Source organism: Mastigoproctus giganteus, chromosome 5 (genome assembly GCF_048544385.1).
Source record: "Mastigoproctus giganteus isolate SK-2022 chromosome 5, ASM4854438v1, whole genome shotgun sequence".
NCBI classification, from domain to species: domain Eukaryota; kingdom Metazoa; phylum Arthropoda; class Arachnida; order Uropygi; family Thelyphonidae; genus Mastigoproctus; species Mastigoproctus giganteus.
The window spans coordinates 25,782,425-25,801,476 of NC_143579.1; the positions used below are offsets into that span (position 1 = coordinate 25,782,425).

General features: G+C 35.0%; 1 protein-coding gene across 1 annotated transcript; it reads right to left on the bottom strand.

Annotated features, from left to right (window-relative positions):
• Nucleotides 1-14,442: 14,442 nt before the first annotated feature.
• On the bottom strand, nucleotides 14,443-17,712 carry SMC5 (structural maintenance of chromosomes 5). The gene has a single exon (XM_090373934.1). It carries the CDS (start codon nucleotides 17,681-17,683, stop codon nucleotides 14,519-14,521), a length of 3,165 nt encoding a protein of 1,054 aa, XP_090230060.1. The 5' UTR covers nucleotides 17,684-17,712; the 3' UTR covers nucleotides 14,443-14,518.
• Between the last annotated feature and the right edge of the window lie 1,340 nt (nucleotides 17,713-19,052).

The window sequence follows — 19,052 nt, forward strand, 5'->3', positions numbered from 1 at the left end:
CGTTTCTGCTAGTGAAATCTGTTATAAACTCGATCTAATTGCATTTGCGATTATACCGATAGCTGGAATTGTGTTGGTTTTTACGTTATTATGGTGAAATGTGTTTCCCCTTCACTGATATAAAAAACATAAAAGCAGCAAAGTTGAATTTTGTTCATCTTTCGCTCTCATTCTCCGCTGTCGCACCGTATATCTATAACATATGAAAAACGATCTTGAAGATAGTGGGCGGCAGCGTTGCCAAACGAAAAAATCAAGAACCGCATAACTCCGAGTTCGCGTAAGTCGGGGTATTACTGTACTTTATAAAGCCCCTTGACAGACAAAATACAGTGGGTGTACACTTACACTGATGGAGGTAGAAGTACCTAGTGATCATTTAATTTGGTAGTACAGTAATACCCCGAAGTTACGCGATAGGTGGGTCCGACGAAAATCGCGTAAGTCGAATTCGCGTAAGTCGGGGTACAACTTTGCATATAAATACATATAAATTTTGCTTAATTGGGACCAAGGACTAACAAAAACACTAGTTTAGAAGAAAAATATTAATAAAATTGCAGTTCTTTATACATATTAATACAAAATATGTATTAAAAAAACAAATGACTTACGTTAAAAAGTTATTTCGATGTCGATGGCTTCATAAAATCTAACAAATTCGTCTGACGACACAGCGCGTTCTTTTTTTCACGCAGAATTTCTTCGTAGCAAGCTAATAATTTTTTTATTCCTTGCTTTGTAGCTATAACGCGTTCTTCGTTGGAGTCTATGTTTTCTAAAATTTTTAAGCCCTTTACAATTGAGCCCTTTTCAATTTTCAACCTGTCAAGTTTGCAATTGTCATGTGCTTTTCGCCGTTGCTTCATTTAGGCCTGTAGCACGTGCAATATCACATGGTCTTTCATTTCGCTCAAAGCGTTTCACAATTTCATATTTTTTTCTCTATCGACAGAGGCGGACTGGCAATAAGCCTTACCGGGGAAACCCCGGTGGGCCAGTGTGATTTTGGCCATAAACCATAGTATGAGGCCACTATAAATTTTCCCGGGTAAGAATTTTTGACCCAGTCCGCCTCTGTTTATCGATAATTGCTTTTCTTTTTCTCTCTGAATCTGCAGTGTCTTCACCAGGACGCTTCCTTTTCATTTTTAGGGAAGAAAGCACAATTACAAAACGAGGAGGCACGCTTGATACGCATAAACAAAGCTGGGCCCATGTAGCAACTGAATAAACAACACCATAAAGGCAGAGATACACTATTAACACCTCACATTTCTAGGGGTTACTACCATAAAACAATAAAAATCCAGTTGCGTTTCTGCTAGTGGTATCTGTTATAAACTGGTAGTAAACTCGATCTAATTGCATTTGCGATTATACCGATAGCTGGAATTGTGTTGGTTTTTACATTATTATGGTGAAAGTGTGTTTCCCCTTCACTGATATAAAAAACATAAAAGCAGCAAAGTTGAATTTTGTTCATCTTTCGCTCTCATTCTCCACCGTCGCACCGTATATCGATAACATATGAAAAACGACCTTGAAGATAGTGGGCGGCAGCGTTGCCAAACGAAAAAATCAGGAACCGCGTAACTCCGAGTTCGCGTAAGTCGGGGTATTACTGTAAATGTTTTTGAAAAAATCAACCGTATTCAAAGATATTTGATAATTTATGTTGTGATGAGTTGATACTGTGATTATGCATTTAGTATATTTCTACAATACATATGCAAATTAGTAATTTTTCTTTACTCAGAGGTGCACAAGATTCAGTGATCAAATAGTCTGTGATAACTGTAATCCAAATGAATTACACAATGCCATGGAGGATGATTATAAGCTCAAAAAGAAAGTATCAATTTAATGTTTAGTGGTTAGTTTATTTAATTTCCCTTCCCAATGGCAGGCTTTTTTATTTATATCACTTTCGATTTTTTTATCAAAATCTTTTTTCCTCCTCAAGCAGGGTGAGGAGATAAAAAAAAAAGTAGTCATTTGTGCAAATGCATCTGTTACTTAATTTCATATCCGAAAATTAACCATTTTAACCATTAATATTATAAATTTAATTTCTGGTTGAGACTTTTCAGTATTATTATTAGTAGTGGAGAATGATGCAAAAAAAGCAAGTTTATATGCATCAGCCAAAAAAAACCTTCCCATTTCATCAATCCATCCCCTCCAATAGTTTGTCTAGTTCTTCCTTGATTTTATTCAAGCTATCTGCTTCCACAACAGATAGAAGTTTGTTCCAGCAATCAAACACCCGTTGGCTAAAGGCAAACTTTTGCACATCTAATTTGCAACCATCCACTTTCAAACTGAATTTATGCCCCCTCATTGTGTGTAGCTTAAGTACCTTAAGCACGTCAGTTGGATCACCTCGTAGGTGCCTAGTCTCCAGATGCTGCAATTTTCAGAACTGAAGCCTTTCTTGGTAAAAGCATCCCTTTGTTCTCCTCACCAATCTCATTGCCCTTCTCTGTACTCATTCCAGGAGATCTACATCCTATCTAAAATGAGGTTTGAGCAGGCTCAATGCTGATGGAATTCTTCCTTCAAAAAGACTACGAACCTGAGGGAGCATAAACTTAAATTGAGGAAAGACAGTTGTAAAATAGGTGTGTGAAAATTTGTCTTTAGACAGTGGGTAGTTGATTGCTAGAACAAACTTCCATCTGTCATTGTGGAAGTTGATAGCTTAAATAAATTCAAGAAAGAACTGGACAAACTTTTGGAACGAATGGATGGGTGAAATGAGAAGTGTTTCTTTCTTTCTTTTTTTGGCTAATGCCGTATAAGTTTGCTTTCTTGCATCATATGTCTCTATTATTGCTAATGCTAAATGTGCCAATATGGTGCAAGACCTACAAAGTTTTCTCTATAACCCCTTATTTGTTTGCACCCAAAATGGAACAATATGTTAGTGGGTCACAGATACTTCACATCTGGGACAACTCATTTGTTTTAATTATAAAAAATTAATTTTTAGCTTTTTCACTAAACTGAAAATATTCTATTAATTATGATTTGGTAAACTCATCTATAAAACAGTGAACAAAAATATTATTTTTGTTTGTTTGGGGATTTATTAGGCGCATCAGCATCTACAGAGCCATAGTGCGTCAAATAAATAAGGGAAATCAATAATAATGTTTTTATCATATTTATTAGAATTTTCAAGGTCACTTGTTTCCTAAATCAAACAGACAATCATGTGGCATCTAGCAGACATAAAATGAATGCCTGTACTTATCAACTATTTGCAGTGAATTTGGTGAACCAAAGCTCCATGGCAAGATTAGATAGTTCTTGCTGGCACCTCATAAGATGCCACGTGATTATGAAAGTTGCAATACAAAAAAAAATAAATAAATAAAATAAAAGACACTATCATTTGCCTGGCATCTGTTAAATGGTGAACAAAAAATTCTGTATAATCATTTAGAGAATATCGGCAAGAAAAGATATACAAAAGGATTTGATTTTATTTACAAATTTTAAAAAATTAATAGAATATTTAAAAAAGTCTTGTCAGACACCATGTAAGCAGTAGAAGGTTAAATCAGTTTCTCATTTTTTCAGATGTGTGAGTTTGGAGAATATTATTATTATTTTTTTTTTTTTAAAACTATTATTATAACAGATATAAATTAAATGACATAATTTAGACCTCCGTTTCAGTATAGCAGCTTAGTCATTTGCCATTGGTTTGGAAAAGTCTGAGTTTGAATTCTGTCCTAGACAGGAAGAATTTCTAAGAGCATTTGGCTTCATGTTAGCCAGCCTCAAAGGTGTAGGCTGGTAACTCCCACCTGAGTAATTCTAGTCCTCCCCCAACCACAAACAGGCAAACTGGCCTTGAACACAGCTAATTACAGATTAGGACAGATGGTATAAAAAGCAATGGAATGCCATCAGATAAGCCTGCATGAAATCCCCAAGGTTTTTGGACTGCCTCCGGGCAAAATACTTATCAACCAAACTTAACCTAGCCATTAGTCTAGGTTACTGTAGTAACTTAAACTAATTTTAACTGTAGTACTAATACATTAATTGGTACAAAAAGCACAGTAACTATTCACAATTACATAAGGTACTGTGAAAAAGCTATCTACCTGTCAATATAATTGAAGGCAGATGAGCTGCCTTCAATTATTATTATCATTATTCTTCTCCTTTTTTTGGTGATTTCTCTCTCTCTCTCTCTCTCTCTCTCTCTCTCTCTCTCTCTCTCTCAGATTACTCAAACTTTTTTGGCTGGTGCAGCATAAGCCTCAGGCTTCCTTGCAGCATATGGCTAATAATAATAAATAATAATAATAGATGTGATCAGAATCTTCAGGTACTGACTTTATATCTTGAAACTTTGGCATCATGGTGAATTGCAGCCTGCTACAATATGTTAGGTGACTCATCTAGACATAGATGAGTCACATAACATAATACACAAATCACTTGTTTATCTGCAGTCAGTCTGAACAGGTGTTTCATGTGTTTTGTCAAATTTTAAAATGAGTGACTTTACTGGGAAGTAAATGTGCATCAGAAACCCATGAAATGTTAAAAACAGTTTTTGGAGAAGATGCTATGTGTTATTCAAAAACTTTGCAGTGACTTGCCAAGTTTCAAGAGAGCCATTTGTCCATCAAAGATAATCCTCACTCTGGCTGCACTTCCACTTTAAAACCAATGATTCAATCACTTGTGTTACGATGTCATCAGATCAGGAGTGATCGACATTTGACTCTAGGCAGCATTATTATTATTATTAGCCATAGGGTGAAAGGAAGCCTGCGGCTTATGCTGCACCAGCCAAAAAAAATAATAATTTCTGAATTACCCTGAGAGAGAGAGAGAGAGAGAGAGAGAGAGAGAGAGGAAACAAGAGTCAGAAGTAGAAAAGAATCACCAAGAAAGAGAAGATTGATGATATCCAGCACATTACTAGCAAAACAGTATTTCTTACAGGATACACATCAATCAATTTCAGAATGCAATGTCTCAGCCAAGTTTTAACCTCGAAGTGAGTTCTCGAACATCAAAATCTTCATCGTACTGCTGTTGACCCACGGTTTGTTCCTTCCATCATTACTGATGACAAATTGTGGGTGTATGGCTATGACCTGGAAACAAATGCCCAGTCCCCTCAGGGAAAGATCTTCAAAGCCTAAAATAGCAAGACAATCTTATGTGAAGATTATGCTTAACCTATTTTTTGAATCATGGGGCACTGTTCATAACGAATTTGTCCCACATGGTCTAACAGCGAATGATGAATACTACAAAACCATTTTAGGGTGATTGCACAATGATGACCAGAGAAAATGGCTAGACAAATGGGCTGAAGAGAATTAATGCTTGCTTCATGAAAATGCTCTTGCACATTTAGCACTTTCCATTCAAGAATTTCTTGTGAAGCATTACATCACTGTGGTCCCCCCCCCCCACTGCCATACCTACCAGATTTGGTTCCATGTGATCTATGCTCCAAAGCTCAAAGCTTACTTGAAACATCACAGATGTGCAACAACTAGTTGTAGAATAGATGTGTGGAAGTTTGCCTTTAGCCAGCGGGTAGTTGATTGCTGGAACAGACTTCCATCTGTTTTGTGGAAGTTGATAGTTTAAATAAATTTAAGGATGAACTAGACAAACGTTTGGAGTGATCAGATGGGTGAAATGAGATTTTTTTTTTTTTTTTTCCCTTTGGCTGATGCTGTATAAGCTTGCTTTCTTGCATCATATGCCTCAACTAATGCTAATGCCAACTAAGGAAATTATTCAAAACATGATACAGAACTATTAGAAAGAAGCTATGTGGAATGCATTCAGAAGTTGCAGAAGCATTGAATTGAGTATGTACAGTGTCAAGGACTTTAGTTCACAGGATTGTTTGTTTGTTTTGTTTGGTTTTTAGGAGCATTAGCAACTAAGGCCATATTGCTCCGGGAAATGCGGTGGTCATTCCCTGACCTTTCCGCATCTTCCGTATTTGGTGGTGACGGGCTCAAACCCCGGTCTAATCAAGAAGCGTGTGCTATGCACTGCTGCTCCTTCCCACCTGGCTACGGAGGCGCCTAGTTCACAGGAGAGTCTTTGACACTGTACAGGGACTCTACTTCACAGGAGTACCATTCCAAGTCAGTAAGCATTATTTCCCAAATATTAGTTCTGTTTTTAATCAAAATCATGATCAAAATATAATCACAAATGTTATAAATCATACCGAACAGCAGTTTCATTTAACTTTATCCACTTCAACTCAATGCACTGGTTTACAGTTTTGGAGTTTTTTGGTGCCAGTTCATATTTTTGATTGAGCATTATATCTGTACAACTACATTTCACAGGCTCACTTGCATTTTGTGTGGGCAGAAAATGAAAGCTAGAAAAAATCCTAGGTAAAAGGCCTACTCCCTTCACCTGAGATCAGTTAACTACAGTTCTAACTGAAGAAACCTCAAGAATTTTTCCAGCTACCCAATTCTCTTAAAACAAGTGATACTTAACAGAAATGGAGTACAGGCAATGCTCATTTCAAGTTTTTACAAGTGCAATTTAAAAAAGTCTAGAACACCCCTTTGTTCCCCTCACCAACTTCATTGCCCTTCTCGGTACCCATCCTACCTAAAAAGAGGCTTCCAGACCTGTATGTAGTACTGAAAACGTGGCCTGAAAACTGCCTTATACAATGGGATAATCACCTCCATATCCCGGCTAGAAAAATTCCTTTATATCACTGACAAAACAACATGAGCTGTCCTGGTGCCTGTTTGCACTGCTCAGAGAAATTCATGTCAGACTGCACAATTATCCCTAGGTCCTTTTCATTTTCCACTGAGTGTAGTACCACACAACTAATACATTACTCTTCGATTACTGCTACCCACATGCAGTATCTTGCATTTGTCAATGTTAAACTTCAATTGTCATTTCTCAGCCTGCTGCCTAATGTTTCTAGATCTTGTTGCAGCAGCATACCTTCACTGATATCATTAACCACCCTGCCAACCTTTGAATCATCTGCAAACTTATATATTGTCATTGCGAAAATTGATAGCTTAAATAAATTCAAAGAAGAACCAGACAAACGTTTGGGGAAAATGGATAGGTGAAGTAGGAAGTGTATTATTATTTATTTATTTATTTTTTTTTTTTTTGGCTCATGCTGTATAAGCTTGCTTTCTTACATCATATGCCACTACTAATGCTAATTACACCTGACAATACCCTCATCAATATCATTAATAAATGCAAAAAATCACAATGGGTCCAGCAATGAACCCTACAGTACTCCACAGAGTAGTATCCATTGATAACCACTAACTCTGTCTTCTCCCACTCAACCATACCTTTATCGATAGCAGTAACTTTCCCTTAATGGCATACTGCTCCAATTTGTAGACCACTCTTTTATTTATTTATTTATTTTTTTATGAAAACCCCAAGCACAAAAGGTATCAAAACCTACAGTACTTAGTACCGTGCATGAGTTGAAGGAGAAGTATGGGGGGAGGGGGATGCCGGAAACTTTGCTCTAGAGACTAAACATGGGTTTCACCACTTCAAGCCTCCATTAAGCAAATACCACACTGCTATCGATAAAGGTATGGTTGAGTGGGAGAAGGCAGAGTGAGTGGTTATCAATGGATACTACTCTGTGGAGTACTGTAGAGTTCATTGCTGGACTCATTGTGGTTTTTTGCATTTATTAATGATATTGATGAGGGTATGTCAGGTGTAATTAGCATTAGTAGTGGCATATGATGCAAGAAAGCATGCTTATACAGCATGAGCCAAAAAAATAAATAAATAAATAATAATAATAATAATAATAAAAAACTTTCTACTTCACCTATCCATTTTCCCCAAAAGTTTCTGGTTTTAGGTGCAACAGTATTGAAAGCTTTTCTGAAATCCAAGTATATATATCAGAATTATTTTTTGCATCCAGTTCCTTTCTCACTGCATCTAGTATCCAAATTGGTCAGACAAGGGCTTTCCTTAAGAAAGCCACACTGACTGATGTATACCTGCACTCCCGTGTAGATTGTTCTGCATTACTTCTTTAGTCAGTGACTCCATTATTTACCTCCCCTGAATCCAAAGATTCTTTCATAATTATGGCTAAGGATTTTGCTTATCTCCTTTGCAGCCTCCCTTAATATAATTGGATAGATCCCATCCACCCTAGGTGCCTTTTTTTTTGTCCATCCTCAACAATTTCTCTTCCACTTTCCTCTCACTAATTACAAAATCATTCAGCTCCCTGTTACAGTTTGTTAAACTTCTGGTATCCCTCTCCTTAAAGAATTCCCCATGTGCAAATTTAGATGTAAAATACCTGTTCAGCAACCTGAGTAGGATCATCAACAGTTAAACCATTGACTTGAAGTGGACCAATGTGATTTCAACCACTTCCTTCTAATGTTAATATAAGTAAAGAAGCCTTTGCTACTTTTCTTGGCACTCTTTGCCAGATACGTCTCATAATCTGTCTTGTCAGCAATGAAATCATTAGGCAAGGACCTAATGAATTGATTGCTGACTAATTTATATCTATATTGTTGTATAAAATATATTTTTCATTCAGATTATTATTAGTAGTGATGTAAAATAGTTTCTTGCTTCGATTATTACTATAATTTATCTGTTTATTCCTTTAATTTGACATTTAATTTGATAAAGCAAATTAATGTGTGCAAATACAAGTTTAAAATTTCACACTCTAAACAATTCCCCAATGGAAGAATCTATTAGTTTTGTGTTTATATTTTTGAATGTAACTTTATTTTTTTATTTTTAGCAGAATAAATATTTTTGTTATTTTTAAATAATATGTAAAAAAAACCAGCATTTTTAAAAAATTAAAATTTGTATTAAAAAATGCATACAATAAATAATGTAATCCATTAAGAAAGAAGAAATACTGGTATGCACATGCAGAAATAAAGAAGTTTGGATACCTGTCAAGTGCCACATAACTATATTTGCAACTTTTTGGGGGACAAACAAGTATTGCCAGGTTAATCCCAATAATATCAATTTTAAGCTACCGCATTTTGGTAGTTTAAAATTTCTTTGTGTGTGCGTATGTGCGTGCAAAAGATATGTGGTTCATAAAAACTTTTACACGATGTCAGGCAAAAGAAAATTCAGAATATTTATCTCTCTTGTCTTCCTAAAATTTGTACGATTAACCTCCTTTAAATTACAGTTACTTATTAATGACAAGCATATTATCTAGTTCAGTAATGTTGAGTGTTTTTTAAAGAGTAACTGTGGTCCTTTCATAATTCTTATGAAGGTATCAACTTTGAAAATAGTACAAGAGCAAGGTCAGAAGTCAAAATACATTAAAAAATGTATCATATAATTCTTCCTATAAAAAAGTGCAGTCAAGCTCACAGTTATCCAGGATGGATGGTAAATAAACTTGCCTAGATAAAAAAAAAAAAAAAAAAAAACGCAAAATTAAAGTAAAACTCGTAAAAGCAAAATCCAAACTCAAAAATAAATGCAAATTTATGTCAATACATATTTATACAATTGCACTATGGTATAAGAAAATCTGATAAAAAATTTAATATAAATATAGATTTTTTTTAAAAGAAAACAAAGTTTGCTTTTTCCTTCAGTTTATCTTCTTCCAAAAGTTACTTTGTAAAAAAAAATGCAAAGTTATGTCCAGTCCGTACATATTTATACAAGTAAACCCCGGGGGGCTCAGATCTAGTGTGTATGGGCGTGGCACATCCAGAGTCCTGAGCTGGATATCATTCTTCCCTTTTTTTGGTAATTCCCTCCTACTTCTCTCTCTCTCTCTCTCTCACACAGGGTATTCAAATTATTTTTGGCTGGTGCAGCATAAGCCTCAGGCTTCCTTGAACCATATGGCTAATAACAATAATAATAAATAATAATATACTACAAATGAGAAGATCTGACAAAACTTAATATGAACTTATATTATCAAGAAGGAAAACAATGAATCTTGCTTTTTCTATGATTTGCCTTACTGCAAAAGCTACTTTGTAAATTTTGAAACATCGCTTTGTCAGTAGTGTCTCCTTATTCCATATGAATTTGAATAAAGGCTCATTAAAGCTGACACCTGAACATCCTTTACATTTATTCATTAATTAAAGTTCTTGTTCAACAGAAAGAACATCCCTTTTTTATTTTAACATGATGAATGCATACAGACAAATTAAAAAAAAAAAAAAAAACAACTCTAGGAAGAATGTTATGTATAGTAACAAAACTGAAGGATTATTAAGATATGACAACAATGTATGTAATAGTAGACAGAAAACAAAGATGGGATGTGATTTCTGAGAAATACTTATACTCAACTTAGATTTCTGCAGAAACTAGGCCCCAGTTAATCCTCAATCCAGATAATCATGAGTGTAATGGGGAATGACAATTTATAATTCAGAAATCCAAGAAACCATGAATACAGGATGATGCCTGTATCCATTGTTTTTTTTTTGTAGATTTCCATCTGTATTTCTGTGATTTTTCTGGTAGGTAAGATACTATATATAAAAACCAATATGATTTAAAAACATAAAACACTTAAATTTTTATAGGTGCAACATAATTTTAGTTTGACAACAGATACACTGACTGGCATGTCAATAATTTATCGGTATTAAGGGTTTAGTTTGTAAGTTTACTGATGTACTAATTTTTTACTCTTCTGAGTTTACTGCACACGAAATATGAATAATAATGAAAAATAAATTTCAAATAATCAAAATGAATATTTGAAACTAGTATATTTAATTTAATTTAGCATTTGCTTTAGCTGAGGCATATCATGCAAGAAAGCAAGCTTATAGTGCATACAGGCCTGGAGGCCTGTACACAGTACTGAAGGTATGGCCTGACCATTACCATATACAAAGCGATAATCACCTTCTTGTCTCAGCTAGAAAAATTCCTATATATCATTGACAAGACTCCATGACCTGCAGTGGCAGCCCGTCTGCACTGTTCAGAGAACTTCATATCTGATTACACAATTACCCCCAAAGTCTTTTTCATTCGCCACTTCCGTGAGTGTAGTACCACACAGTTCGTACATTTCTCTTGGGTTATTGCAACCCATATGCAGTACTTTGCATTTGTCAATGTTCAACTTCAGTTGCCACTTCTCAGTCCATCTGCCTAACTTTCTAGATCCTGTTGCACTAGCATACTGTCTTTACTGTCATTAGCAACCCTGCCACTTGCAAACTTGAACATTAAGCCTGATATATACCTTCATCGATATCAATGATAAATACACAAAACAATGGGCCCAAACCTGGGGATTCCACTGATAACATTAGTCAACAAAGAGCAGTGTCCATTTATTACCACTCGCTGCAGTCTCCCACTCAACCATTCCTTTATCCATTGTAGCAACTTGCCCTTAATGCCATACCACACCAATTTATACATCAGTCTTCCATGTGCAACAGTATCAAACTTTACTGAAATCCAAGTATATTGTATCAAAATTCTTTTTTGCACCTAGTTCCTTTGTGACCACATCGTAGTATCCAATCAAATTGGTCAGACAAGAACTCCCCTTAACAAACCCATGCAGTATCTGAACTATTACTGCATTCTTATCTCGGTGATCCTGCAACACTTCTTTAACCAGTGACTCCATTATTTTTCCAAGAACAAAAGTCAAACTAACAGGTCTATAATTATTTGTGTCACCCTTTGAACACCTTTTGTGAATTGGGGATACATTTGCATATCTAGAGTCCATAGGGACCTCCCCTGAATCTAAGGATGCTCTCATGATTATGGCTAAGGGTTTGCCTACTTCCCTTGCTGATTCCTTCAATATAACTGGATAGATTCCATCCACCCCAGGATCTTTTTTATATTTAACTTCAACAATTTCTCCTTCACTTTGCTCTCCGTTATTACAAAATCATTTAGCTCTCCGTTAGAGTTTAGAAAACTTCTGTCCTCCCTTCCTTACAGAATTCCTCATGTGTCAATGTAGATACAAAAGTAATCATTCAGTTTGTCAGCTATCTGAGCAGGATCATCAACAGTCAAATAACCAATATCAAGTGGACCAATCTGATTCATCCTCTTCCTTCTTGAGTTTACATAAATAAAGAAGGCTTTGCTGTTTTTCTTTGCATCCTTTGCCAAGGATTTCTCGTAATCAGCTTTCGCTTGCCTAACCTCCTTTGTGACTTGATTACAGACTAGCTCATATCTGCCATAGGCTTCTGTGTCTCCTGATAATTTATGTGCATCCCATGCATTTTTCTACTCTGCCACGAGCCTCATTAGTTCATCTGACATCCATTTAGGTCTAAATCTTGAACAGCATTTATTAGTTGGTATGAAAAGCCTAGTAACTTCCAAGATTAATTCCTTGAACACCTCCCATCTAGAATTCGCTGTTTTTAACATCTTCAGTTGATCCTACTGTAGCGATTTAAAAACTGTCTGAGGCCACTGTATCACCTTTATGAAAACAAAAACCCTCCCCTTTACCCTTGATGGTAGTTACATCTTTAAGTTTGTTTGTTATTTGGTTTTTCGGAGCATTAGCAACTAAAGCCATATTGCTCCAGGGATATGCGGTGGTCATTCCCTGACCTTTCCACATCCTCCGTATTTGGTGGGCAAGGGCTCGAACCCCAGTCTAATCAAGAAGTGAGTGCTATGCACTGCTGCTCCTGCTCACCTGGATACGGAGGCACCACACCTTTAAGTAAATCCCACATCAGTACACTGTGATCACTGTCAACTAGTGGTTTCATTATCTGCAAATTCTTAATGCATGAATAATCACTGCTGATAATCAGATCAAGAGTATTACTCCCTCTGGTTGCCCCTCCAACATGTTACTGTAGAAAACACAATCCTCCAATAAATCCAAAAAACGTCTTGCTAGTGTGTGACCAATCCACAAGTTCCAATCAATATCTGGAAAGTTAAAATTCCTCATTACAAGACATTCTGATTTACTCGCCCACTATTTCTCTGCACAATTGTTTGTTGTACTCATCAGAGTCATTAGGACTATAACACACTTACTCTCATTTTCCCTTCCCAGTGTTTACATCACACCAAACTCACTCAACATTGCACTGTCCACCCATGTCAACTGGATGCACTTCTTTAGATTTTATGTAGATTTAATATAATATATAAAATAATATTGGAATATATATAACATATATATTCCAATTACTTAAATGCTGACCTCCAGTGGGGCAAAGATAACTTAGTTGATTACAATCCTTCTAAAACTGTCGTCTTATATCTTGCAAAAAGGATTCTTCTGCTCTTCTACTTATCTTTGCTGATACTCTCATTTCTAGGCACGATTATATATCTCTACTGGGGATTACCTTGACTTCTAATCTCTCTTGGCATAAGCACATTACAAATATTGTTTCCTCCGCATTTAAAAAAACTGGGTTTTCTCTTTTCCACTTGGTGTTACTTTTCTTCCAAATAGTTGTTCACTCTGTACATATCGCAAATCTGTCCTACCATGGAATATTGTTCCCAAAACCTCTCTCAAGCTTCTAGATTCCATTCAAAAGAATGGCAGTCGGGTTAATTAACGACTCGTCTCTAACAGAGATTCTCCACTCTGTATCATAGACGTTCTGTTTCTGCTGCATGTATTTTCTATAAATACTTCCATGGGCATGGGTTCTTCTGAATTGGCTTCAATAATCCCCCCCCCTTGCAAAGCAGTCCCAACACGTTCCGCAACCAGTCGGCATCCTTTAACTGTCCAACTTCAAACTCACAGAACCAACTTTTCTTCTTCATTTGTTCATTTAAATTCCATTTTCTGAATGAACCTTCCTTCATATTTATTTTCTGAAAACCACAATCTACAGAAGTTAAAGTATAATGTCAACAAGTATCTTCTTTCATATTCCCAACCTTCAGCCCATGCACTGTACTAAATACTACAAGTTCTAATACTTCTCATGTTTGGGGTTTTCATCAAAAAAAAAAAATATATATATATATATATTATAATATAAAATAATAATGAAACAATGTTATAATTTATTTTAATAAACAAATTAAAAGTTATTAGCTATACAAAAAACTTAAAATAAAAAAACTTAACATATTTACATTTGGTTAGAATTATTTGCCAAGACATTGTTGCTATTTTTAAAACTGCTTTTAACACTTGGAAAAAAGTTTTTTTTTAAATGTATGAATTTTTTAAATAAGGATTAACATTCAATCTGAATATTATATGTTTTTATTTTTTTTTTTAACAAAACATCAAATTTCTGATTACTTTTAGAAATTGGTATACAAATATATATAAACATTTATTATAAAAATGCAACAAAGTATGTAGAATTTTCATCATGACAAAACAAAACTTTCAAAGTGAAGTGCAAAACTCTGCATAATCAAATAGTGAAAAATATTAAGTAAAATTAGTATGTAGCAGAAAGTTACAGATAAATCAGTCCCCCAACCATTCTGTTGAATACTTGCTTTATATATTGGATCGTCGATGTTTGAAGGCCTCAATATTCCAACTTTCATGAGGTAATATATCAGGTCCATTGTGAACCACATGAATTTTCATTGTTTCCGAATATGTCAGACCTTGAAGAAGTTTTGGTGTTAACAAAAAATATTGTGAACTATTTTCAAAGCATGATGTTGACACTAACAGTTCAAATACTTTCCTTTCGTTTCTTGCATCCATTCCCTGATTTATCTCATCCACACAGCGAAATGGAACTATTGTTAGTTCCTGCAGAGCAATAACATACAGAATGGTTGTTACACTGCATTCTCCTCCACTGTGGTAAGCTTGGTTTAGTTCTGCTAACTTCTCAGTATCTCGGAACTTTACTTTGAGGCTGATACCATACTTATCAAAGTCCTCTGGATTATCACTTCTGTTGAGAACCACTTCTCCAGCACATCCCATACTGGCAAAGAACTTAGTAAAATTACTATTTACTCTTGCAATTAAATTTTCAAGTGGAGGCAGCCATCTTTTCTTCAACATCTCTACTTGCAGCTGCAAATTATCAATATTATCCTTCTTATCTTTTTTCTGTTGGATTAAGGTGTGTACATTTGCACAGGCTGCTTTGTATTCACTGACAATTGCTCTATCTGACTGAGGAAGGCATTCAATTTTTGCTTGTTGCTCATGAATTTGATTGTCAATATCCTTTAAAGTTTGAGGAAGTTGCAGGAATTGCTGGCCCAAGCTGTCTGGAATATTATTACTTGTCAGTCCACATATTCCTTTGGCTATCTGAAGTAGTTTCTTGGCTTTAGCTTTACTTTTTTCAATCAATGAAGAAAGTTCTTGAAGTTTATCATCTAAAGATTGAATTTTACTGCGTTCTGATTCTAACTCCTGTTCATATTTTAATTTTTGTTCATCTAATTCACAATAACGGAAGGCTTTTACGGATTTCTTTATATGATGCTCAACAGAATCTTTAATATACTGAGTAAACATAGATAGGTTTTCACATCTACTTCTGTTTATCTTTTGAATAGTTTTACTTTTTTTAACTCTCTCAGCATTAACATCTAGTTTCTGGTTTTGTAGCATAGCAATTTTAATTCTTTTCTGTTCACATATGCCAGGCAAAGTGGTCATTTCATCACGTTTACGTAGTAGTTCTTTCCTCTGTATCTTCATATTATCTTGTTCACTATTTATATTCTTTCCCTTTTCTAGATTCTTTTCATAAATTATCTTGTTTTGTTTTAAGTCTACTTGCAGTTTTTGTAATTTTGCTTTTAAACTTTCTATTGATAACTGGTCAGTTGGTGAACCATAGTTAGCAAGGAACTTTGATTCATTAATTTTTGAAGTCATTGTTGATACACTGTGATTACCATATCTTGAAACTCTGGAAGAATACATATAATTGTCAGCAAAGAATCTTGGAAATTTTCCTGAATTAATTATCTCTTCTATATTCTCTCTAGTATATGTATTTCCAATAGGTACATTATGAATATTATAGATCTTACATAGATAGCACATCACAGGATCTGGTGCAGTGAAAATATCATTCCCATAATTATAAAATCCCCAGTGTACAATTTCCCTAATTGGTATGCGTGGGATGAAATTATTTAAATGATCTGAAGGAGCCATAACAATATGGACTGGCAGATTTTTCTCATCTCTAATTACTCTCATAAATAATTTCAGATCTTCTTCATCTTCTGCCACAAATGATATCATATCGTTAAATGGAATTAATTTTTCAACATACTTAGCAAATTTGGGATCAATGGCATGTACAAGTGTCATTATTGGCTCATGGATTGTTTTCTTAAATTTATCTTTATTCTTTCGTAACCATATAACAGCATCATAGGATGGTTTATGCTTTCTTTGTAACGTAAACAATCGACGAAAACCAATATCTTCAAGGTTTTCAATTTTTTTTTTTGTTGTTTTGCATTCTTCTTCCTCAGATTCCATAATACGTCTTATTTCTTCATTTTCATCTTCCACTTTATAGAGCAACTGGTTCATTTCATCTATCTTTCTTCCAATATCTTCTATGGCAGATTGATAATCAGCACTACTTTGTTGCACTTCCATCAACTGCTGCTCAAATTTAAACAGTTCTTGATTCACATCAGACAACTGTTTTGCTCGGTGAGCCTCACCTCTAATTTTATTTTGAAAATCCTCTTCAGTTTCCAAAATCTCTTTGCGGGAGCTAGTCAAGTGTTGCAATACTCTAGTTGTTCCATTATTTGCTTCCTTTATTGTATTGGCAAATGCAGTAATTTCATTCTGCAGTTTCTTCTGGTTGCTATTAATATTTTTTATTTTTGCTTCTAATGCATCACAGGGCCTTTCTCGATCACGAACTTCTTTCGATAAGCCATTTTCTTCTGCTTTTAATTTCATACAATTGTCCAATTCATCCCGATATTCAATCCATGATCGTTTCATTTTCAGCAACTTAATTTCCTCTTGGAGTTTTTCTCGCTCTTCAAAGTTAGCAGCCTCTGACTGAAGACGAGATTCTTTCTGTGATTCTGTTTCCAATTTCTGATCGTCTGTTTTTAATGACGCTTCCAAATTACGTATCTCAGCTCTCAACTCTTTAAGTGTCACGTGATCATTGAAAATTTCTGGTTTACATATGGCTTTCTCAGTATTTTCTAGCAGCTCTTGCTGAGTCATCTTTGAGAATTCTGCAACACGTTCTTGAGGTAAAAATTGGCATAAATTGTTTACTTGTATATTATATTCCGTTACTTTTTTCTGAACTGCTTTCTTTGAAACAACTTTATCATTGATTTTCCAAATTGAATTGTTGTTTCTGAATAGTTCTCTGTGTATAACACATGATTTCTCCTTTCTATCACAAAGTTCTATTTCAACTGATCCTTTATTAGCACCATGTCTTATGTATTCCGATATATGGGAACCTCTGTCAACTACAGTAGCCTGCCCACCCAGTCCAAGACAGATGCCACAAACAAGTGCCGATTTTCCAGATCCATTAGGACCCACAATAAGATTCAAATGAGGACCGGGCCAAAATTCCATTGACTTATAGGTTAAAAAATCTGTAAGTTTTATCCTAAAAATTGCTCCATGTGCAAACTGGTCACAATCAGCACCACTGGCACGGTTTTTTGATCTTCGTTTCATTGTTGGGTTAAAAGAAGAGAAAAAAAAAACCTTGCAATAAAGAAAATAAAACTACACTTGACACTATATTTATAAAAGCACACAATTCAGACAACTTGGATTAGCACATACACAAGCATATATTTGGTTTTATCTATGTGTGTTTGCATATCACCAATTTAATTTCATACAAAAGCAATGTTTTTCCTTTTTCTTGATTTAAACCAATAGTTTCAACTTAAATAATACAAACCCTTCAGGCTAACAAATCATCCCGCTTACAAAGAAGATCTTTTTAATAAAAATGACAGAAAGCATAAACAACTTCAGACTTGTTCACTTTTATTTAATCTATAATTAATATATTTTTATATTAGAAACGGACTGAAACTGTCATACTTTCCATCATTTATACTACACTCAATTTCTGAAACTTATACCAAGACTCCAAAGAGTAAATATCGTCTAACTTCACAAAATATCACAACTAATCGTCATTAATCATATAGAATTTGAAAGTACGTGCCTTCTGATATTGACACCACAATAAGGTAGATGTCCATATTTGTCATCCTGAACTGATAGAAGTGAAGTTTCTTTTACATTCTCCATAAAATGACGAATAAATTATCCTTGGTTATGCGTAAACAAACTTATTCGTACAAATGAATCCAATATTGATACTAACAAATACGAAACAAATGCAAGCGCTTCACATTTCAAATTCAAAACTGTTACGAGTACTAGTACTATTTGCTAAACTTGTTGCATTTTCAAAAAAAAAAAATGTTATTATTACACTTTTTTTACAAGTAAATATACTGCAGAACTTAATTATCAACAATAATCAGCCTTTCTACACTAATCGTAAACCTCAGTCCCAAAATTTCAACTCGACCGCCATCTCAACTAAGGAAGAGTAACACGCCACCTCTCATCTTAAAAAAAGTAAAATCAACTCTGTGAATGTACAATAATATTAATATTATATACTGTGTATATGTCTATCGGTGTCTAGAAAGTTAGTTCTTTCTTTCTAGAAAGAAAGATAGTAATAACACTGATAAACAAAAGAATACTGTTCAAGTCACACATATCCGCGTTGTTATGGGCCTATATGAGACCTTGAAGGACAGGGTGGATGCCCTCGAAGGAAATAAATTGAGGGGCCCATCAAGCTCTCAGCTGCCCACATCAACACCAGAGCTTGGACTTGGTCATCTTGCAACACAGAGGCAGCCCCCAAGGCAGAATGCGCTGGTCCAACAGGAACTAGTAGTTGTTGGTGACTCAATTGTCAGGGAAACGGGGAACATGCTTTGTAAAAAGGATAGGTGGAACAGGACCAGGGTATGTCTGCCAGGGGCAAAGGTTGATGACGTTGTAGAGC

Coding starts and splice junctions, on each gene's coding strand:
- SMC5 (XM_090373934.1), bottom strand. CDS start 17,683: ATGAAACGAAGATCAAAAAACCGTGCCAGTGGTGCTGATTGTGACCAG.